At 57.4% G+C, this 23,598-nt stretch overlaps 1 protein-coding gene across 5 annotated transcripts; it reads right to left on the bottom strand.

Moving 5' to 3' along the window:
• PDYN (prodynorphin) lies at positions 1 to 22,685 on the bottom strand. Of its 5 annotated transcripts, none has more exons than XM_059713155.1 (3): positions 19,665 to 22,685; positions 2,829 to 19,374; positions 1 to 2,126 (listed from the first exon to the last, which is right to left on the bottom strand). In XM_059713155.1, the coding sequence occupies exons 2-3, from the start codon at positions 3,348 to 3,350 to the stop codon at positions 1,497 to 1,499; spliced, it is 1,152 nt and encodes a 383-aa protein (XP_059569138.1). In that variant the 5' UTR covers positions 3,351 to 19,374; positions 19,665 to 22,685; the 3' UTR covers positions 1 to 1,496. The 5 variants fall into 5 exon arrangements, with proteins under 5 accessions (XP_059569138.1, XP_059569139.1, XP_059569140.1 ...); XM_059713156.1 differs by having other exon boundaries at positions 2,829 to 17,034; positions 19,261 to 22,685; XM_059713157.1 differs by having other exon boundaries at positions 2,829 to 9,572; positions 11,564 to 22,685.
• Positions 22,686 to 23,598: the final 913 nt, after the last annotated feature.

Raw genomic sequence — 23,598 nt, forward strand, 5'->3', positions numbered from 1 at the left:
TAACGACATCGGTATTTATTGATTCTTGTAAACCAAATAACAAAAAAAAGGGACCGGAGGCAGACTCCGGCGACCTGCACGCTTCACAAACAGCACAAGGGAGCGAGCGACTGCGGGGGGTGGCAGGGGCTCAGCCAGGCAGCGCGGCCCCACGGTACCCCAACCTCGGCGGTCCCCGTTGCCAGGGGGCTTCCGTGAATCTTGATCTCCTCAGCGTTGCCCGTTATCAAGGGGAAATGGAGATGCCCTGCTACCCCTTCCCGTCCCAGCCAGAGTGACCCCCTGGGGTAAGCCCTTCAGACAGCTGGATCCTGACCCCTTTCCCGTGGCAAACTGGCCCCAGTCTCACCCCATGGACTGCAATGGAGCCATACGACTGTCCCATCCAAATCGTGGGGGTCTCTGTGGGCCGGCTGCATTTCGGAGCTCACGGGAGGAGAGCGGCGTGCAGCATCGGGCCACAAGCCTGGCTTTCAGCGCTGGCCCCCGGGCTTCGTTCTGTGCGAGCAGCATCCCCTCTGAGTGTGCGCAATAGGACGGAGACTGCGAAGGACACTCAAAGTGGCGCCGAATTACCAGCAGCTCTGATCCCATGTGCGCCAGCCTCACCGGGGCACAAAGAATAGGGCAGTGCCAGCAGCAGGACGTCTTCCCCTCGCTCCATGCCTGGGCACAGAGACCTCCCCCAAGGGGCAGCAGTACAGAGATCGAATCAGGGTGTCAAGAAGGTGACCCCTTTGTTCTCCCTCCATCATGGTGCCTGGCAAAGCCACGCGGCTGCAATGGAGCTGGAGAGACATCAGGTCAGCGGAGGACAAACCCACTCCCTCGGAGACGCAGAGCGGGGTGCAGCGTGCACAAGTGCAGCACGAGCATCGTGCCTGGCTGAGCAGAGGGAACGGCGCAAATAGAGCCAAGGAGGACGAAGAGCAGGCAAGGCCACTGCTCCGTGTTTGAAGCGAGCTGCAGCACCGGTGCTCGGGGCCTCTGCAGAGGGGACACCGTGGTGGGTCAGACCTGGAGCTGCATCCCAGCCTGGGGGCATTTGGACCTGGTGCACTGGCTATAAACCGAAGGGGTCACCCCGGGGGTTTCGACACAGGCCTACACTTCTCCCCGGGCACGGGGTGTTGCACAGGTGGGCATGGTGGGCTGGCTTGGGCCATCTCCTAACAACTGCGAGGTGTGTGGACCAGCTGTTGGGCAAAGGGACTGGAACCAACCCAGGTCTGGGGCTGCCTGTCCGGTGCTGGGAATGGAGGCAGATCCCAATCCCAGAACCACGACGGACAAAGCCCATGCGGGGAAGGCTGCAGGACGCAGCCCCCGCCCGACCCTAAACCTCTGGCTCTTTGGGGAAGCAGCAGCTGGGTGGTGACCGTCTCTGTCTACGGAGACCTGCACTGCCTGGCTGAGCGCGGGGGGACACGGGCCGGGATGAGCGATGCAGTCCCTACAGGAAATGTTTCGGGTGGCGGGAGGTGGGGGGGGGGGCTCTATAGGTCCAAGACCTCCCCCGAATAGATGCTGGGGTCCTCGTCTGACCGTGTCGTCACCTTGAACTGGCGCCGCAGGAAGCCGCCGTAGCGCTTCTGATTGTCCCACTTGAGCTTGGGGCGGATGCGGCGCATGAAGCCGCCGTAGCGCTTGTGCAGGTCCTCCGGCTTCGGCCCGTCGCCCTCGGCCGCCTGCTCCGAGCTCCTCTTGGGGTACTTGCGGAGGAAGCCGCCGTAGCGCTTCATCTCGTCCTTGAGGCCCCCATCCTCGGGCTCGTCCCCGGGCTCCAGCGCCGGGTCGTCCTCTGGCATCTCCAAGGCCTCCCGCTCGCCCAGCTTGCGGGAGAAGCCACCGTACTTCTTGTGCAGACCGCCCTTGCTGTGGGCGTTCTCGCGCAGCAGGGAGAAGATCTTGTTCTTGTCCAGCTTCTTCATGAAGCCACCGTAGCGCTTCACGGGGCCGCCGGACGTCTCCACCAGGCCAGGGCTCCCGTCGGCCTCCGCCTCCAGTGGGGACGGGTCCTGACCCTCCGCTGCTGCCAGGAAGGGGGTGAAGAGGGACAGGACACCCTGGCACTTCTCCCACTCGGCGCCCGACAGCAAGGAGCCTTGGCACTCCAGCGCACAGATCTGCAACACACCGGGGAGGGCACAGCCATGACCCCCGCTGCCACGTCTCAGCCTCCAACAAGCAGCCACCCCGGGGAGAAGTGGGGCACGCTAACACCCAGGGTCCGGCCTGGATGCAGAAAGAGGGACCAGTCGGTGGAGCCCCCTGGCCTCGTGGCCTGGTTTCTGCATTTCCTGGCCCTTGGCACCATGCTTCACCCCCTTGCCGAATGGGCAGGAGATGCCGTCAGATCAGAGCAGGAGCGTCCGCATGCACTTGGCATCAGGGTTAGAGCTGCCCTGGGTGCAGGGCGGTGGGGAATGCAGCCCACTGTTGGGCTTTGCTATAATAATCCTAAAATCAGTAGACGTCCCAGGCATGCCATCCCTGAGCTGATGGACTGGCCTCAGGAAGTAGTAAGTCATGCTTTCTGGGGCTGGAGCCCGATCCGGTAAATGCCTGTCTGCGTGTGCATGATGTGAGCTGCTAAGTTTGCAAGTGAAATGTCCTGCTGCAATCCAGCAGACAGAGGCAGGGACCCACTACCACTTATCCTGCCCTCCCCTGGCAAGGCCCAACGCAAGCTGCAGGGTGAGGTCCTGCCTGCCATTTCAGCTCTTACACTCAGGACAAAAGTCGCTGCGAGCGCTGTCTGCTCAGCTGCGTTTTAATGGGGAATGCCAGCACCCTGCCAGCACAGCCCCGCCGTGCCCAGCACTCACCAGTGGGTTGATGCTCTGCTCTGCATCCTGGGTCTGCGTGGCACACGCGGAGCACTGGGCGGCACAGTCCGCGGAGGCCGGGTCAGCCAAGCCCAAGCAGGCGGCCAGCACCAGCACCCGCCACTCCATTCTGCCCAGCAAGCACCTCCTGCAGCGGGGAGAGAGACAGGAGACCGCGAGAGGCAGGTTACATCTCACCCCAGGCAGCGGGACGTGGGCGCTTCCAGCACAAACCCAGGGAACGGGCCCCTCTTTGCCCATCTCGTGGGTCTGCGGGAACCTGGCAGGGCTCCCTGAGCCAGAGAGGAGCTGGGAGCAGAGGCAGCCCCATCTCGGTGCTGGTGCTTGGGCACTCCAGTGCAACCAGTCTGCAGGGCTATAGCTACTGGAGTAACCCTGCTGAGAGCTGAAGGGGCTTCTCTGGGACCTGCTGGGAGATGGGCCAGCACGTAAGGCACTGGATAAGGTTTCAGGAGAGCCCAGCTTCGCTCTAGGCTGCCCAGATGGGAAGGCACTTGCCATAACTGTACAAAGAAATGGGCTTTGCACTTGCACTTGGCACAGCCTGTGCACGTCGGTCACCCGGCACGTGCAGGAAATGGCTCCCGAAGAGTCCTGCAGGGGCAGCCCGGCTGCTTGCCAGGTACCCGGGGGGTGTGAGGCAGTGGTACCTTGCTGTGCGTGGCAGGGGGGTGTCTTGGCTGATCTCTGCTATAGCAGGAGCAAAGAGCCAGAGCTTGCAGCCCAGTAGTAGCAGAGCATCACACGTGTGTGTGCATGCACCGGCTTGCAAACGCGCGTTCACCTGCAGGCCCCGAAACCCCCAGCTCCCACTCACGTGTCACCCAGGGTCCCACCACGCCAGTCAAGCCCAGCTCCATAGAAGCTGATTTGCCTCCACCCTGGCTGAAGATCTGGCCTTTTGCCCCCTCCCCTAGGGCAGCCCCGACCCGACTGGAGGTTTCTGACACGTGTCTCGGTGCTCCCGGGGTGGCTGTGCCCGTCTGTGCGTCCGGGACCTGCCTCCTCGGCTCGGTCCCTACAGGCTGGACCCCCCAGCTTTTGGAGCAGTCACTCGGGGACCTGCTCCTCCTGGTGCAGCCATTCAAAGACGGCTGTTGCAAAGGCCTTTGTGCGCCGTGCTAAGGGCAGCCGCTTTCAATCAACAGCAGCACGCGCGTCTCTGCTGCATTGTCAGCCCTGCGCTCTGGAGTGGCTTGGAGAGGATGAATCACTGCTTTGCACACATGGCCTTGAAGAGGAAAACCATAGGAATCGGGGACAGCTATTCACCCGCGGGGGGCAGGGGAGGGGCGCCGAGGGCTGAATTCAAGGCTTGCATGTTGCCATCACCAGGGAGTTGTATCCCTGCCACCCCCAGGTCTCTGCTGCAGGGAACACTTCGTACCCCCGGGTTTGACCTCCTGGGAGGACCTGGAGATGGAGGGGAGCAAACTCCATTCGGGACCTCATCGAATTTCAAGAAATAAGATGCCAGCTGGGCACCCCCATCCTGCCCGGATCGACGCCCAAGCAGTCGGGTGCGTCGAGGCCACAGCACATAGAACTGGTGAATGAGACCGGCCGTCTCGGTTGGGATTTCCATCCAGGGCAAGTGCAGAAAGCATCTGAAAGGCTTCTCCAAATGTCTGCTAATGCCCCCTCGACAATAAGCTTCCTCCTTTGCAAACTCTCCACACACCCTTCCTCCTACGTCCCACCAGGGCTTCCACGCCGACACCCCCACAGGTGGGCAACCAGCCCCTCCTGCCACGTCTTCCAAGCACCTTCACCCGCGAGAGACGAGGTAAGCCGCAGCAGGAGGAGACCAAAGGTGCCCCAGCAGCACGCGCTCATTTTCCCCGGCTTCCATGCGGTTGCAGCAACCGGGCTGGTATTTGATATAACATCTTTCTGCCACCTGGATTCCCCTGAGAATAGGGAAGCGGGTGGGTTAGCAAGCCAGGAAACACGGCTGGCCTGGGGAGGGAAGGCACCTGCTCCATTTCCCTTCTATCAGGAGGAAAATAAAGTAAGGGACTTTCAACTCCCCGGATGCAGAGGAAACCTCGCCTGTGGCAGAGAGCGTGCGAGAGGGGTCGTTGCACCGAACGTGTTCATAAGCAGGTGTTTGTGTCCGCCGAGCGAGGAGCGCTGGAGCCCTTTCACAGACCTGCAGCGTGCTTTATTCTCAGCCCGTGTCTGCTAATGGGCGGTCACGGAGACTGATGAAGAAATGCTGTTGCTACCGCATTGATTCCTGCTGAATTGAAATGTAATTGGGATGATCTGCATTTGTCACGTGCCGGGCGTGCAAAATTAAAAGAATGCAAACTCCACCAGGTTGGGACCCGGGATAGGGCCGCGCGGTAAACGAACGGTGGCACGATGACAATGATTTCTGCGGAGGCAGCATCTTCCACCTGGGATCTCGAAGCCAGGGAGCCTCACAACCTGCCTGTGAAACTGGGCATACATTTTTCAAAGTGGGCTAAGGAGGCACAGACTGGGGAGACCGGCTTGCCGAAGGCCACGTAGCAAACCCGTGGAAGAGAACAAGAGTTTTTCCCTTCCTCCCAGCACAAAACCACCCTCCCTCTCTGCCCCTCCTGCCATGGGTTGCTAGAAACAGGAATGGGGGATGAGGCGCCATCAAGCCAATAAGAGAAAATGTCCCGAGTGCAGCTGCAAAACTGGAAATGCAGCTCCAGCCGTGCCAGACCTGGTGGGGTTTGCAACAGCCCCGTCGGGAAGGCTTTCCAGCTGCAAGGTGGGAGGTCACGGATCTGCACAGAAAATGAAGAAAAAGGGCACAAGACACGGGGAGGAAGGGTTGGTATGGAAACGCCTGCGAGGAGGACACAAAAGGTGGGGATGAATAAGAAGAAAAGAACAAGGAAGACACAGAGGCCACATGCCAGCTACAGGGACACGCACGGCTCCTTTTCTATCCCCAGGCCATCCGATGCCTGCGTCCTCTCCTGAGTGATGATGAGTGATGCTGTATGCTGAGGAAGGCAGAAAGATGTCAGCAAAGCCGCCTACATTTCTGTTACTGCTGTGAAGGTCTCCGAGCCCCAGGGGAGGGTGTGGGAGAGGGGGATTTGCAGCCTGGCTCTCACGCAGACCCCCGGCATGGAGCAAAGCATGCAGTAAGCATGCCACTCCCGCAGCCTTCACCTCGGTAGGAGTTAGGCTTCTCCTCTACCTCCTTTCCCAAAGGCTCAGGGCCCCGGGTACCGAGGTACCTCTCTGCTGACTTTGGTGCAGCAGCATCTGCTCACGCAAGGTCTGAGTGACAGCCTGGAGCCTGGCTTTTTCTCCCTCCAGGGGTTTCTGCACTTGGGCTCGGTGACGAACGCTGGCTCTGAAACAAGGGGCGGAGGACAGACCCCTATTATCTGTGGCATTTCTGGCAATCCGCTCCCGTTCATTGATTTCTCTCGGGATGATTTAAGGCACCTTATAAGCTACAAGAGCAGGGAATTAAAATCCTGACTCTCTGCTTATTGGATTTCATATTTCACCGAGGAGACCAGAAGAGGAGCCCTGCCAGCTGCGGGGAGAAGCCAGGCACCGCCCGACGTGCCTGCGAGAATATTGATTGCAGAGATGTTTGAAAACAGATGTGATAAATTATAGGAGCGTTTAGCACCGCGCGAGAGGAGAACGTTTCCCTGACACTTGCGGTGTAACATGCCGCACACGACACCCACACCCGGCGCAGTCAGAGGCCGGGGCTTCGTGACGGCAATCCTGCCTGTAGCTCCTCTCAGCACGCCAGCTCTCCAGCACCCAAAGGTCCCTCCCCAGTGCGGACCTACGCAATAATGAATGGGTGCACACACACACACACACACACACACACACACACACCCCAGTGCGTGCACCCTGGATAGACAGCTGCTTGGGTAGACGGTCTGACACGCTGTTAACGGGTGCTATGCTTCCAGGCTGCGAAACCGCTTCAGTTATAACATAGCTAGAGCTATTCATAACTTCATGAAACAGGCACCCAGGGAGCTAAATTATTTCCTCTTTGGTCTCTCCTCAAAGATGAATTCTTGAAAAAAAAATAATAAAGTTGATGCCAAATCCCTCTGGCCTTTCCCCAGCACATTGCACTCGTGCAGCTGGAAAAAAAGCAGCCCCGCCACAGCGTGTTTCACAAACAGGTGGAAAAAGAAGGGAAATGAAGGCAATGTCTGCAGCAAGTATCCAGGCACCCAGGAGAACTTTTACAATCTTTTCTCCTATGCCTGATGAAGGGGGTTTGTGCTGGAAAGCTTGCAATTGAAGATTTTTTTTTGCAAAAATCTAGTTGGTCTAATAAAAGATATCGCCTCTACCACGAGTCCCGATTCCTTATGCCTGCAGGCTGCAGCAGGTGATTTCAAGAAGAGATCTTTTATAACAACACTGACCACATCACTCGGGGGGTGAGGAGGGCTGCGGAGTCCTTCGGTTAAAAGCACAAGAGAAGTGAAGATCTTTTCCTTAACCATGCTTAGCCCCAATCCAGCACTGTGGATCTACCCGGAGCAGGCACAGCAGAGGCACTGTGCGCTTGTCCCACCACTTGGTCTAGCCAAGCGACACGATTTGTCCCTTCTCAAAGAGCTCCAATCTTTTTGGACACTTCTTAGGACCCTATAAATAGCTCTATTATAAAAATATCTTTTCCTGTATCCAGCATTTGCATTTGGGTCTTTACCGATGACCTGAAACGGCCTTACAGGCAGGTTCGGTTTATGAAACAAAGATGCTCGGATGCAAAAACGAAAATGCAGAAAAAAATTCAACGGCTCTGCAGAGTTTGCCCTGACTGACACCTGCAACAGTCTTACATGCACACACATACACACCAACACTACGTGTGCATGTGTAGACCATACAGACCCTAGATTTACATTTTTATATATAGATTAGTATTTATGGATGGACATACATTTCAATGTAGATGTATATGCATCTGGGGTCTGTATTTAACCCCAAGCCCACTTTAAGTCCATTCTGAAATTTTTCTTTGTAATGCTGTCAGCCTGTGGAAGATGAAACGATACAGGACCTGCACTGCCGTGAAGCACAAGGAAAGGATGTACAAACACAGACAGACCGAGAGACAGCAGCGGTGGAAACATGTAGGGGGGATCAGAAGCGCCCAACACCATTGCAGGTCTTTGAACAGACCGAACAGCTAGCAGTTAGTGTCCGGAGTCGGTGGCATGAGAACACGGCGCTGTTTGGAAACAAGGACAGGATCGATACCCGAGTCGCCGGCGCTGCTAGACACGGGGATGCAAGGGAATGAAAAGTGAAGCCCGGAGCAAAGGATTCGGCCCCCGAGTCACCAGATTCAGGGGTGTGCGTAAGGGAGATGCAGCACCCCAGGGGGTCTTACCTGGAGGACGCAGCCAGCCCCGGCACTGGTCCTAGCCCAGGCTGCGCTTGAAGGGAAAGTTTATTCTGGGGGCTGCAGACTCCCTTGGAAAGTTGTGAGCTCGGGCAGCGTCTCCTGCCTGGGCTTCAGGGCGGTCTGGTCCTGGGGAAGTCCCTGCCTGCAGCTGCTGCTCGTCCCCTGACTCCGAGAGCTGCAGAGCGGAGCTGGCTCCCCGTCAGAAGCGCAGCCCTGCTGTTCCCATGCCCTCTTTTTATTGACACGGAGCCTCCTCCTGTCACCGGTACGGCTCCCCGGAGCCAATAGGGGCACACGGAGGCTGTGAATAATCAGAACCAAGCAGGCTCCTCTCCACCGCCCCGAGCAGGGCTGCCTTCCTCCCCAAGTCCTGGAAACACAAACTCCGCACAACACCCACCAGGCATCTGCTCGCTGCAAGAGTGTACAGGGCAGGAGGCGACTGCACACACACTCGCATGCACACACGCAGGGGTGAAGGAACGCACCTTCCACTCACAACATGCTCCCGGCCTGCCCGTCGGTGCGACGGGGGATGCGGCAGAGACAAGGCATTGCACACCCCCGGATCGTCCCGGGAATCTTGGCGCTCGGGGCTGGTCGTGGAGCAATGCAAACGTCACAAATGCACACGCGGTCGCACACAAAGAGGTCCTGGCATTTGAGCTACCAACCCTCCCCAGCCCTGGCCCCTTCAGGTCAGAGAGGAGGTCACGCCAGCAATGGCACTAGGATTGCACCCTATTGCATCTGCCATGAGGCCTGCAAGGCACTACCCTCTCCGCAGCACTACGTCCAAGCTCAATGCGGAGCAGACAGGAGGCAGGGCCCTGCCCTCACCTGCTTCCCAAGGTCCAGACAGACTTGGTCGGCTCAGTGGTGCCTCAGAGACGAAGCCTCCCTGGAGCTACAGGAGACAAGAGAGCGCATGACACCTAGGGAAATGCCACACCTGCAAACTAGGGTGTAAAACAGACCTGCATTTCCACGTGGGAACCCCAGGAGCAGGCTCCCTGCTGCCCCCTGACGCGTCCCCGGGACCAGACCCCGTCCGCACTCACATGGTCACGATTACAGGAGGCCTCGCAGGCCCCGAGACTTGCCTCTTCCAGACGGCGACGCTCCCCGCTGTCTTCTCTGCAAGGCGAGTCCGGAGCAGAGGGAGCCCCGAGCCGGCGCGGCTGCAGGTGGCGGGGACGCACGGCAGCTTCGCAGCCCTCCTCGATCGCCTCGTCTCTCGCCTCCCCCGGTGTTTTGTGCGCTCGGAGCTGCCTCGCCTTGACCTCCCGATGCCGCCTCGTTTGTTCCACCACTTCCACCTGCGCGCGCTGAGAAACGCGGGGCTCTATTCATCGCCCCGGATCGGCTGCATGTTCTCACCACCACCCACTCCACCTCCTCTTTCCCCTGCACATCCAGCTATTGATAATTACCTTGGGAGGAAGACAAAGAGAGGGGAGTACAATGAGCGTGGAGGAGGGGGAGAGGGAGCGGGTGGACACGGGAGAGGCAGAAAAGGGCCCGGAGCCGATCCCCAGCCCTGATCCAGGGAGCCCAGGCTGGCATCAGGGCATCTCTGAACACCTGGTCCCTGGGCACTGCCCTTTACCCTTCGAGACCCTGCATCTCCCCTGCAGCAGCAGGGAGGCCCTTTACCTCTGGGAGGTGGGCCTACGCCCCGAAGATGAAGGGTTTCCGAAGCCCCAGATGCACGTCTTGAAAACACGACCGCTGGCCCGGCTTGCCCTTTTGCTGGCAGCGTGAGTACCTACATGCTGCATCACAAGCCATCCCACGGGGCTATTCCAGCCTGTGTCCTGGACGCCCCTTTCACGCTCCCGTGGACGAGAGCACGTGGGGCTGGGAGAGTCTGGCCACCAGTTTCCCACCCTCGTGGAGCTCCTGGGAGGATGCTTGCCAGGCTGCTTACCAAGCAACTTCCCGGATATATCTCATAAACCTTTCCGCCTGCCACCAGCTTGGATGCCAGCTTTGTCTCCCAGCTGTTGCTAGTCGTGCAGCCGCAGCTGGGGAGGCGGTCCTCCTGTCCATTAACTCTTCCGTGGGGTTTAGATGTCCCCCCACAGAGCCAAACCCCTGCAAAAATCCACCAAGAAGGGAAGGGAAGGGTCCAAAGGGATGGAAGAAACATGCAGCTGTAATTACACGGGTGCTAAATGCCTATCCAGGGAAGGTAGGAAGATGTGGCATCTAATGGGCCAAACCCCTTGGAGGAGCAACCCCAGCTACGTGCTGCTGAGAGGTGCCGGACACACTGTGCTGACCCCTTACCCGGGGGGGAGTGCCATCCCAGTGCCAGCCCTCAAGCTCCAAGAGGGCTGTTATTCCAGGGAAGGAGAAGGGCCTGGGCCCTGGATGCCAGGCAGTTAGAGACATCTCCCTTGCGAGCTCAGCACCTTTGCTCCCCAGACCGGGAGGGGAAGATGTCGGTGGCGTTGGGATAGGACCATCCATCTCTGATGACCAAATGCTGAAAAACAACTGCCTAACTAAGGAGCTAACGGCTTTTACCAGCTAATCCTCCCAAGCTGATGCACCAGTCATTTCTTTTCAGAAAAAATCTGTCCTCCCTTCTTTCTCACTAATGCTCTGGGGACAAGATGGATCTCAGCAAGTGCCCGCTGACTTGATTAATCGTCGTCATCCGCCGTGACACTGAGTGCATCCGCCCACGGCACCGTGGAACTGAAGTGCGCAGCTCAAGGCCCGGAGCTGGGGCCTCATCGCAGCCTCTCATTCTGCCCCGGCAATTACGGGAAATGAAATAGCTGCCAGTGAGATCCATCGCTCCCTGCCTGGATGGTATCAGATCTCAAGCATCAATCTGACATCAATGGTGCCCACACATAATTGCGCAGGCAAAAATAGAAGCCCGGTTTCAAACGTCTGCCCCCAAACACGGAAGGCCTGTTTGAACACGCGTGTGCACCACGCAGCTCAGAAACGAGGGAGGAAGGGACCCGGGAGCCGACGGCTGCCTGCTACCGCCATTCAGCGGCACAGGCTCCGTTGCAGCGAATGTCGTTCAGGATCTGAATCCGGGTGGAGAGCGTGGACGTTAAACTGAACCCCCAACAAACAGGCACGGACAGTCCCCGAACTGCTAGGCTTTGAACCAGCTTCACTGCACTGCAGACAAAACCAGCAACAGGAAAGCCAGTGCAATGCACGTTCAACCCTTAGGCCCGCAGAGAGCAGCAGTTCATATCAAGGTTTCTTAATATGAGCTTATTTCCTTTGGTTACAGGGGCAGATGAAATTATTTCTGTCCCTAGAGCAGATGAAGCTTATTACTCACTTAATGCTGCAGATTCTCTCCTGCCGCAGCCCGTGGGGAGAGGACCCTCTTCTCCCACGGCAGGGTTTCCTTCTCCGCTGGCCCCGAGATGACCACTGGGTGCCTTTGCAGCTGGTCAGGTCAAGGGTTGCACAGCCGCAGGCTCCAGGCCAGGCTCAGGGGAAACATAAAAAAGAAAACCCACCCACCAGTAAGTTTAATTAATATTCATCTGTCTTTTCCTAATGGGAGACTGTCTCTGACTCACACTGACATTTTGCTGGGACAATGGCAATTAAGCACCTGGGTAAGAGAGACAAATGTGCCGTAATAGAAAAGTTAAGTTTTCCGAACTAGAGCTGTTAAAAGCTGGTTCGGAGGGAGGATGAGCATGAGTTGCAGGCTAGTGGAGAAGTACGTGGGTGATCGTTTCAGATCATGTCACACAGTGCCTGTCTTCACAACTCAAGCCCTTTGTTTTTCCCTCGTGGCCGGCTGGCAGGCGCTTTAAAACCTCCGAATTTTTGCACCGCTTCCCTGGAACGTTCTGCGTCTCCTTGCGCAAAACCCACCCTGCGAGTCTCCATTGCTGATGGGCGAGATCCCCCCGCAGAACAGGAACCAGCCCCTTTGGGAAAGCCCCGGGGAGCTGCATGAAGACGGGGCCCTGCGGGCAGAGCACGGCGACCGAAGAGCGTAGGTGCACAGACATCATCCCTGCAGGAAATACAAGGGCAGTTGTGTCCGGCAGCTTCTCCCCAAGCAGAGCACACGAAGCTAAGAAGGAAGATGGCTTTTAGGAGCCCTTCGGTCTGCGGTGCCAGGCCCTTCCCTGCTCGCTTGGCAATAGCCACCCCTTGGGCTGTAGGATCTGGTTCCCCATCCCCTGTGGCGAATAGAGGATCCGCTCCCAACGCCGCTTATTGTTTAAGCACCGTGGACAGGGAGCCAGGCAGGCACGGGGCAGGGAAATCCTCCCGAGAGAAATGATCAGAAGAAATCAGAGGAAGCGGAGGACTTGATCTCCAGGGGATCGGCAGAGCCCAACCTGAACGCAGACAGGGAGCAAGGGAGCGACCGCCAGAGAGGATGCAGGCATCCGTCTGGGGCCAGGCTGCCGACGCTCCTCCAGCAGTGGCGACAGAAGGGGAGCGAGGGGGAACGGCATCTGAATTACAGGGGCAAGGAAAGACCCTTGCAGACCAACAAGTTGAGCAACACCTTTCTCTTTGCTAGCAGCCAAAAAGCAGGTAATGGATGAGGAGAATTTCCTGCTGCAGCCACCTCCAGACACACTGGGTACCAAACGGGAGAGATGAATTGAGGCAGCTCCGGCCTTGCTCTCCGCAGCACAAACCCTGCACCCCAGGGGAGGAGGATCCTCAGGACAGATCTAGCATTCCTGTCCGTCCTTCTGCCCCTTCAGGCCCCGACTGCCAGCTCCAGAAATGCCAGCAACGGCCATCAGAACCAGTTTAGTCTCCCCTGCCCTATTGCACACACAGCTTCCTGAGGCTCATTTTGGGAATCACCTGGCCACACCCTTCCATCTGGGAGGAAAAAAAAGGAGCCCCCTGATTCTGAATTGCAGGCAGTGGAGAGGGGGGGAAGGAGAATGAGCGTCTGGAGGAACCAGACTGTCCTACCTCCCAAAACCTGATCCGCCTAAGATGCCCAGGAGCAACTCTTGGAAGGAACCGGGGGAACTAGGAGTAAAAAGAAACGTGGGGTAGGTGCAGCGGGGCAAGCAGCTCTTTGCATTATGAGCTGCTGGGCTTGCACCCTCACCCAGCCCCGCTTGCATGGGACAAGCTGTCCCGGTGTCCCAGGCCTGTCTGAATGGGACGAGCAGTGCTCAGAGCGCCGTGAAGCGTGCTGATGAGCCGGGGGGGCTGGAGGCTTCAAACAAAATGCTGTTGGGAAGAGAAAATTCCCGCGGCCTTGAGGGATGGAGATGGGGCCGGCAGAGGGAGCTGCCTGCTGAGGTTTTACCAGCGTCTCCGCCGAGAGCGAATTGAGACCTCAAGCCACAGGCTCTGTGCTGGCACTTGCTTCTCCCCACCGTAGCAGCCCAGATCACACCGGGTTGGGCCGTGACCCACCCCAGCGATAACGTGCCTCAATCCACACATGACCCCACTGGACTGGAAGCTTTCCGAATCCCAGCGTTGCTGAAAGTCTGCTCATCTGATGGTTGCAGCAGCTCGGTCGAGAGCAGGCGGCCGGCCGCCAGCTCTGGTGCCCGCTGCCAGGCCTGATGGGACCGAATAAAAAGGAACGACCCTTTCCCGCGGTGGTTTAGGATCACTGCGGAGCAGCGTGTGCATCCTGGCTGTACCATCGTATGGCTTGAAGCACGGGCAGAAAGCCAAGGGATTTCTCCGCTTTCAAAGAGAGGTTTCTACAGAACCCTATTTCATCCCTCTTAATTTCCACCGGATTTTTCCTGCATTACACTGCTTGTTCTCAAATGCAATCCGCCGATTTACTAAGCTGTGCGGGGTACGGATTAGGATTTAGGCAGGGTTTACAAGGAACGAGGACAGGGTAGATTATAGAAGGGGGTAGAGAGGGGAGCCAGAGCAAAGCCTTCTTCCTAGAGGGATGAAGATCTGAAATCCTAGCCAGCACCACAGCAGGTAGCAACGTCCATTGCACTAACTACATGATGGATGTGGGGAGGCTTAATTACAAGTTAGCAAAGTGCTTCATTAGCAGAATGATTGTCATTAGGTGCACTGAGGTCCCACCTGCTGACCTGAGCAGGGCTCAGGAGCACGGCCCCCCAGGGAGCTGTTCTGGCTCCAGGTCTTTTTCCCAAATGACCTGCCTTGGGGGCACAAAAGCCTGAGGATGACATTGGCCCGGCTCCAAGAGACAGAGCCCGGGAAGCTCGCGGACTAGCTGTACCAGGACACGACAGCCAGCAAGGGGGCAAACCCGCAGCATCGAAGACAATGTTGTCACACGTCCATCTCGATGGTGCCAAAGCCCTTCGAACTCAGCAGCTCCCTGAGCGGAGAACCACCAACGCATCCCCTCTTCCGAGAGCACCGCTTCCTGACACGCTCGCTCACAAGGACCATCTCATCAAGGCAATGCAGTAGGTTAAGAATATAAATTAAAAGCACAGTGAGGATAAGAGACTCCTAAATAAGCTTGTGTGGCCAGCATACAAACACTGCCCGGACCAGCGCTAGCCCTCCGCTGCTCGGTCGGAGGATACAGTGCTCCAGTGCCGGTAAATGCTTCTCATGCTGAATAACACGGCACGTACATAGGGCTCACGTACCACCCGCTGCATCCCGGCAGAGGCGAGACATGAGGCTCCTTAGCTCGTGCTGGCATCTCTAATCCCCCAGGAGCGGAGAGGAGTACAACCCAGACGGACAGGTGCCAGCAAAGGCTCAGCTGTGGGGTCTCCTCCCAGCCGATCCCCCCCAGACACGGCTCCCCGGGTGCAGGGGGTCGTAGGGCTTGGTCCCATTCAGCGAACACTGCCGAACATCAGCACAAAGAGCAATCGTGGGAAAACCAACAGCTCAGGAGACCGATAAAGCGAGCCGTTGGCACAGCTAGGAGCTGCTAGCATTTGAGGGCTACTGGGGGCTTTTATAGAGTAAACCTGATGGTCTCAGTCCAGGTGGCAGGGAGCAGGCACCATATCACAAAAAGCCTTCGCATGATGGGTAAGAGGCCCAAGCCCGAACAGGCCAATGGAGACCGTTAGTAGTTGATGCAAGTCCTGATTGAAGCACATGTCTGGACGGGTTCCAGATCGCCCTCCTGCTGTCCATGCAGCCAACGGGGCTCATAGCCCAGTGCCTCGTTCTCCTTGCCGCACACACCAGCGTTGTCTCTCCTTAGCTACAGGAGTTGCCTGCACCACCCCGCCGTAAACTGACCCTAAACGCTGACCGCAGTTGGAGTACTGTGTGCAATTCTGGGCGCCACACTTCAAGAGGGATGCAGATAACCTGGAGAGGGTCCAGAGAAGGGCCACTCATATGGTTAAGGTCCTGCAGACCAAGCCCTACGAGGAGAGACTAGAGAAACTGGACCTTTTCAGCCTCCGCAAGAGAAGGTTGAGAGGCGACCTTGTGGCTGCCTATAAGTTCATCACGGGGGCACAGAAGGGAATTGGTGAGTATTTATTCACCAAGGCGCCCCCGGGGGTTACAAGAAACAATGGCCACAAGCTAGCAGAGAGCAGATTTAGATTGGACATTAGGAAGAACTTCTTCCCAGTTCGAGTGGCCAAGGTCTGGAACGGGCTCCCAAGGGAGGTGGTGCTCTCCCCTGCCCTGGGGGTCTTCAAGAGGAGGTTGGATGAGTATCTAGCTGGGGTCATCTAGACCCAGCACTCTTTCCTGCTTTATGCAGGGGGTCGGACTCGATGATCTATTGAGGTCCCTTCCGACCCTAACATCTATGAATCTATGAATCTATGAATAAACCTACTGGTGTCAAGAGAAAAACTCCTATAAAGAGCTGTGGCAGAAGCATCTGGGCAGAGAGCCGGGCAGCTCGACTGGAAGCAGGTGCAGAAACAGCCCCTTGGATCAGAAGGCCAATTCATGCTCCCCGCGTGCAAGACAAAGGATCCCTGTAGCGACCATGCCACCCACAAAGGGGCTGGAGTTAAATTTGCCCCCAAGGATGAATCATACGGCCAACCCGACAGCACCGCGGAAGTGTTACGGAGGCGGCCATAGCCACCTCCGTCCACAAATATCCCCATTCATTTCAGCCTTGGGAATGGAAGCTCTTCGTGACACCGGGCCCGGTGGGTCCCATTCAGAGGGGCTGCGGGGATGCTGCCGGAGAGGCGGTGACGCGGGAGCGATGGGGAGAAAGTGGCACCGTGGGATGTGGCTGCCTCGCGGGGCCATGGAGGTGACCGGTTTCTTAGTTACCACCGCCGCACGCAGAGCTGTGAGGACGCACCCGGTGGAAACGAGCTGCGGCCTTGAACGTTTCGGTTGGGAAGAATAATGCCGGCCTCCGCGTCCACTCCGTGCTGCGGAAAAGGGGCAGCACTGGCCGTCTTGGAAATCCTGCAGACTTGCATAGATGAGAGGAGTCCTCCGTTTGTGCCCGGAGCAGGGAGGGTGCAAGCACAAGCTCCCCTCTGCAGACCCCGGGACAGCAGCTCGCTCTCCAGGCCCCATCTCTCCTGCTGCCCATTGCAATGCTTTTGTGCAAGAAGTCTTGAATAGTTTTCTGGGAAAGCAAAGCTGATGCTTGTGGGTGGCTGGCAGGACTGGGGGGAGCTCATTTGCCCATCCCCAGATCCTTTAAGTTCTCTGTCATTACAACTCCTTATCCTTGCTTCTTCGACTTGGGCAAGAGCAATGGCAACTGGGTTTCCAAGGGCACTGAGGGGGTGCAGCCCCTCTCGGGTAGTACCAGCTCATCGCTGCAGGCACAGGTGCATTTTGAGGCACGAGTCTTGCCTCCACCTTAGTGCTTCATGAAGAAGGGCTGTGTTCCTGCAAGTGAGAAGAGAGGGAGGCAGAAAAGGGCGAAGATGGGGGGTGACGACCCTGTGGCCACTGCATGAAGCTGGCCCCCAAATTGCTCCTGGACCCTCCAAGCTTTGTCTTCAGCCGCTGCCCTTCTGGTTCCTGCCCCAGCCCTGGACCCCCGCATCGCACGCTCCATGCCGATCTCTGGTGACTGACCTCTGCTTCCTGACCTGCAGGCTGTGACTCCGGACTTCAGACCCAAGGCTGCCACCTCCGGTCCTGCCCTGGGTGCCTTGGCATCACCCGACCTATGGGCCCCGCCTGCCCCAGTTCTAACTAACCCCAGCCCTAACCACTGGACAGGGCTGCCCAAGCCCCACGTCCTCGATGCAAGCAAGACAAGGAGCACACGCAAGTGTGCGGACATGTGCAATGGGCTCAGCATGCCCCTGCGGTACTTAGTCGTCTGTAGGCAGGTCTCGCAACCCCGTACTCAACGCAGTGAGGACAAGCCAGGCCCAGGCGGACAGCACCAAGCAGGCTGTCTCCACCGCCGAGCTGCCTGCAAGCTAAAGGAGCTCTCGCAGCTCGAGAGCGCTCCAAGGCGTTCCTGGAAGGCCTGGGCTGCTATTAGCATTACAGGGAAGAGCTGCCCCTCCCCTGTGGAAGCAGGGGATGAAGTGGCTCCGTGCAGAAGTGGATTGAGTTGCACGCTTTGAACAGATTATCTTGGCAGCCTCCTACGCTCGCTGCCGCCAAACCTGTGCTCTAATCAGGAGAGCTCTCATTACAGCCTGCGCCGGGCAAGCTGACCCCGAGCCACCATCTCCACCGCTCAACCCACTCCTCCAGGCTAAATGAACTGCTGATTGCACCCAGGAGCCCATCCTATCTTGTAATTAGCCTCCCCTGCCCTGATCAACTCCCCTCCCCTTGGCAGCAGAGGCACCAGCGCTCACGCCATTCATTAGAAAGCCGCGCTGTCACCGACACAGATAAATAGCTCTGCAAAGCCCCCTTGTCCCGGAGGGCCGGAGCGCAGAGAGCCTGCAGGCTTCTTACAGAGATTACAAGTGTCAAGAGGTTGGTATGTGGGGCTTTTCCTGGAACACCTCCACGTACAATGAAAAGGTCTCCTCGCTTAATCTCCACCTCCCCGTAGCTACAGACCAGAGGAATTGGGGAGACGGCAAGGAATACTGCAGGATTTCAACCAACCTCAAAGTTCCTCGAAGGGGAGACCTCAACGGTCCCCACTCGTGACTGCAGCGTGTATGGGTGGGGGTGGCTGGCTCCATAGGAGGATGGAAGCCCCTTGCTGCCTCCATAGCAAGCCCTGCTAGATGGTCTGGGAGCAGCATTGGTACCTGGGGGACTTATTCCTACTCCATCAACTCAAGAAAGATCAAACTCAGGCTTGGCAGGGAAGACTTGCCAAGAAGGAGCTACAAGGCAGACGACCTTTTTTTGCATATGTTCTCTTCGGGCCGCGCCGTATTCTGCCACATTGGCAAAGCCAGGGCACCACGGCCCAGGGCACTGCAATGTCCAGGTCTTTACTAGAAAATAGTCGCATGTTCTGGGTACCAAGATTGCGCAGGCCCTACAATACAAGAGGCCAAACGCTGCCCAGCTACCTCAAGTGCGGAGCGGGATGCTGGACGGGGCAAGGTTTGAACCAAGCATCTCAGCTGCATGAGAGGCAGAAACGTCATGGGCAAGCTGGAAGGCTGTGGCATGGCAGCTGCTGGTCCCTGAGCACAGCAAACCTCTCTAACAGGGGCAACACCATTTACTCTATTACTGTAACTGTGTGCACGACTGCAGCGTATGTGTGAATGGCTCTGGGGGCTCATTTCATCCCAAGAACTGAACTCAGCCTGGGAGCAGGTGCCAGAGCAAGGATTTCCTTCTGCCAGGAGCAGCCTGGCAAGGATCAAATGCATCCGCCTACTTCTCTCCATCAGAAGAGACATCAGAAAGGCAAAGAAACAATATCCCCTGCCCAGCCCCGCACTGATTCAAACCCACCATTACTGAGACTGCGCGTACAAACCCGACCCCTGCCCAGCTCTCGGCACAACCCAAATCCCTCAGGCGGTGTTGGGACTAGACTGCTGACGGTAACATTGCTGCCAGGGCACTTTATGCCCTTTGCATGCAGTCACCAGTGCTGCTTTGCTGCAGGCAGAGAGGGCTGGATGCTATTTGTGAGATGCCCCCCGATGTCGCTGGAAAGAGGAGTCTCACCCAAAGGCTCCGTTTGGGACCAGATCTTGCAGCAGAGAGACAGCGGGAATAACGATCGCCAAATTCACGTGCAAGGCCGGCCGGCACCTTCTTGCACGACTTGTTTGGAAAGGGCTTCCAGCGTCACCCGGGGAAGAAGAGAAACAGAAGGAAAGAGGGATGTCTTTTTTGGGCAACAACTTTTCTGACGGTGACCCTCCCTGCCCTCCCACACCCACGCCCAGAGGCTGCCATCACACCCTATTTCTGCATGCTCCAGGTGAGATGGCACCTGGGGCAGCTGCATGTAGATCATGCATAAATCAGCATCAATCACTTCCAATGCTTCACTGAAGTCCCTGGGAGAAAAATATCCTGCCCAAAGGAGACTTCTTCTACTAAGAACTTGCTCTACCCTCCCTCACCTCTGCCTTTGCCCTTGCCAGACATCACCGTTTCTTTCCAGCCGTGTGACTTCAACCCTGCTCTGCTCAGCTTTCAATCCCCGCCTTGAAACAGGCCTCCCCACTCTTCCTGCTTCTCAAAAGGCAAAGCTGTCCTGGACATGGGGCTCTTGGCGACACAGAACTACAGCCGGGGTAAAGCATTCCCAGTGGAGCCAGCTCATGACTTTTGATGAGATTAGGATTAATGACAGTATTTCACAGTATTTTTCCAGCTTTGCAATATCAATCCAGTTCTGCAAAAAACACCCATGCAATTTCAGATTTTCCACTCTGACCATTTGGGAGTTACCACCCAGCCTCTTCACTAAGAAACTATCCAAATCTGAAGGCAAAGGCGTCAAGTTTTGAAACGTTTCATTTTACCCTGAATCATGTGCCCTGAAGTTACGCCGAGTTGAATGGTTTTGTGCCAAAAGTTCCAATTTTGCATATAAAACAAAAGTCCTGTGGGGGTGGGGATACCTGTGAGAGGGCCACCGTGGCAGCCCAGAGAGAGACTGCAAATACTGATTTCCAAAACATCTGAAGGGGGAAAAAAAACAGTTGCTTTGGCTGGAAAGGCCTCTTTCTACTGGGGCTGTTGTGAAGCGGGCAGGCAACGGTGACCGGCAAACTGGGGCCGCTGACTCAGTGAGATGACTCCCTGCAGGGACTCTGCGCGCAGCGGGTGGTTGCGAGACCCGAACGCTCGCTGACGTCCCCGAGACGCGGGCAGGCCAGAGGAGCACTTGTAGAGCTCCCAGTCCCCGGACAGCCGGCGCTGGAGAAGCCCAGATTGAAGATTATTTCAGCTCCAATTAAGGTGGTTGCATAACGAACATGGGGACAATGGTGCCAGGGCAGATTCTAGTTTTGCTGCCGGTGACGCAGCCCAAGAGAGGCCTAGGAGGATCCAGAGAAGGGGAATTCATAGTATTCGCGTGATCAGGATGCGTCCCTTCCCCGGTGGTAAACCTGGCCCCACTGGGAGCAGCTGGCTAAAGCCTCAAGGCACTGCACAGCAAAGGGGGAGCCGGTTTCCTTCCCATCTGGGAGAGCTTGGCAGGGCAGGCCTGGAGGTGATGATCACACAGCCCAGCCTTGGAAGTGTTCAAGTATCTCTAGGTGTGTTTGCTAATGCAACTCAAGCAGCTGTCAGAGCTATTGAGCCTCTCCTGTGCTTCCAAGCGCACCAAGCCTCGACTGTCTGTACTTTCCACCCAAAGGAGGTGTCAAAGCAATTAGCTCTCGGCCTCACCCTGCCTCTTCAACGACTGATTAACAGGGTCACCGACTCTACCCCGCGCCCTGTGGTGGAAGGTGTAACGCAGGGAGGTGGGTGACGCTGGGCAGCAGGCAGCAGCCCTCTCAAACAGATGGCTTTGCTCTAAACACAAGCCTCTGAAACCAATCTCCCTTCATCCCCGACGCCTGGAAACCGCAAATGCCAGAACAAGCTGTTCGAAGCCGAGCAGGAAAACACTTGAGAGAATTAAAGCACCGGGTTTAGCGATGGTCTCGGGGAATTTTCTGGTTGAAAACAACAGGCCCAACCCCCGAAGGGCTGGGTGTAGCAGGCAGAGGGATTTATTCAGCTTTACTTATCTCAGAGGAAGTTGGGGCAACTGAAACTCGCCGGGAACTTGGTGAAGTCAGCCGGGCGACAGCCTTCGTCGCAGCAGATGCACAAGGATGACACGGGCCTCTGCGAAACCGTCTCTGCTGAGCCCTGGGCGGCCGGTAGCAGCACACGTTTGGAAGCGATGTGGAGGCCCGGAAGGTTTCTCGACAAGGGCCCAGCATGCCAATACAGCAGCAACAGCAAATGGGGCCAGTGACTTGCACCATGTCGCGTCCCAGAGCACATCTAACATACGACACGCTTGAAAGAGAGCCCGATTTCCAAAGCTTCGTTAAGACACCCCAGGCAAAGTCAAAGTCTGGCCCAGGGCGCACAGGGTTTGTGACCTGTTTGGCAACCCCCGTGTAAGCGGCTCTTGGGAATTCAAGTAACTTGTGGAGAAATAAGAGCATCTGCCCCCCCCAGGCTGCACGGTCTGACTATCGCCTTGGTTCTGCCTCTTTGCGGCTCTATCTTCTCCTCTCATTCTTACCTTACCCAGGCTGAGATCTTCAAATCCACTGAGGGGATTTAGACGCATGGCTCCCCTTCAAACAAATGGATGTTATCCCTCCAAATCCCATAAGTATCTTTAAAGAGATCAGCCTCAGTCCTTTGGTGTTTGATAAACCAACGTGTGCCTTTATGAGACTGCATCAATCAAAAGGGAGACGCAGCGCGTGTGGTCAGCCAAACTCAAAAAAACCCAACAACTTTGTGCTGTACTGGATAAAATCGGGCCCAAAATGAACACCCCCTCCTACCCCCAGGCAGATCTTGCAAAGCCCAAATGCAGCCTCCACACTCCAACTCTAATATTTAACCACCGTCCGCCCCTCCGAGCAGAGCGCGCAGCTCCCCAGCAGATCCTTGGAAGCCGTGTTGTGCCTGCAGCTGCTTATTAGCCGTCTGGAGAAAGCGGTGATTAGCGAGATGTTAAGAGTCCTGGGATGAGACAAAGCTGTTTAAACTACAAAGCGCCGAGGAGGATTGTGGACCGCTGCCCCTAAGCAAACTAGAGCACCAGGCTTTGGTCCTGCATGCGGTCAGCCCGATGGGACTGCCCCTCCCCTACTGCGCTGCTCGATCACATCCCGTAGAGAAGAAAGGCAACAAAGAACAGCGCTTTCTACCTGTGAACAAGGCCTGTGCTAATTGGGAGGCCGGAGGCAGATCTTTCCTCTCCCCCAAAGATGTCAGTGTTGTGTGTGCACACGAATGTTTCTTGAATCACACAGACCAGCGAGGCTGGGAGGTTTGGTGCACGCTACCCAACACCACAGGACGTGCGGTTCTGTACACGGTGCCTGTGGATCCTCTGCAGCCGTCCCAAGCTCATGGGATCGCTACCCAGCGCCATCCCATCTCTCTCCAGTCCCCCCCCCCCCGTGCTGCACCGCAGAGCTCTCTCACCCCATCCCAGGTCACCCAGCCCCCCCATTACTGCTGCTCACCCCCCCAATGAAACCGACTGCTCTGCATCTGGTGCCCCCACCAGCCAGCCCCGCTCCCACCTCGCACGGAGATGGACTGCGGCCCCGGCCTCCAGGCGGCACCTGGCTACGCTACTGCACAGCCCCCCTCCCCTGCAACCTCCCCTGTCCATGCAGACCCCTCCTCCCCCAACCCTTCATATTCTACTACTGCACCGCACTGACCTGTCCTAGTCGCTCCCCACCGTTACCGTGCAACCCCCTCTGCTGCTGCCCAGCCTGTGCATGCTATCCACACCCCACCCTGCTCCCATACAGTCCCCTGCCCCCACTGCACTGCCCCCTGCACCCCCATTGCACTGCCCCCTGCACCCCCCGCTGTGCCACCCCCGACCCATGCACCCCCATTGCACTGCCCTCTGCATCCCCTGCTGTGCCACCCCCTCCCACTCCATGCACTGCCCCATGCACCCCCACTATGCCACCATTCAACTGCCCCATGCACCCCCCCACTATGCCATCCCCTGCCCCATGCCCCCCCACTGCACTGCCCCATGCACTCCCCGCTGTGCCACCCCCGACCCATGCACCACCCACTGCACTGCCCCCTGCCCCACCTCCCCATTGCATTGCATTGCATTGCACCCCCTGCACGGCGCCGGGAGGTTGCATAAGGGTTACGTAAAGGCCGGAGCCCGCTCCTGCCCATGGAGCCCGCGCCGCGGCCGCCCGCCTGGAGCGCACCACTGCGGGGGAGGGGGGAGCCACCGCCTCCCTCCCCCCCGCGCCGATCCGCGCGGCTTATCCTCTTGCTGCGGGCTGCGCCCCGCCACCCCCGCTCTGCAAACTGACCGGCCCC

The sequence above is a fragment of the Alligator mississippiensis genome, chromosome 9, assembly GCF_030867095.1.
Source record: "Alligator mississippiensis isolate rAllMis1 chromosome 9, rAllMis1, whole genome shotgun sequence".
In the NCBI taxonomy this organism is placed as follows: Eukaryota; Metazoa; Chordata; order Crocodylia; family Alligatoridae; genus Alligator; species Alligator mississippiensis.

Bases quoted from the DNA above. Each gene is read 5' to 3' on its own strand.
- PDYN (XM_059713155.1), bottom strand. From the start codon at position 3,350: ATGGCAAGTGCCTTCCCATCTGGGCAGCCTAGAGCGAAGCTGGGCTCT. The intron at 2,127-2,828 runs GTGAGTGCTGGG...GGTGTGTTGCAG, and splicing joins AGCAGAGCATCAACCCACTG to ATCTGTGCGCTGGAGTGCCA.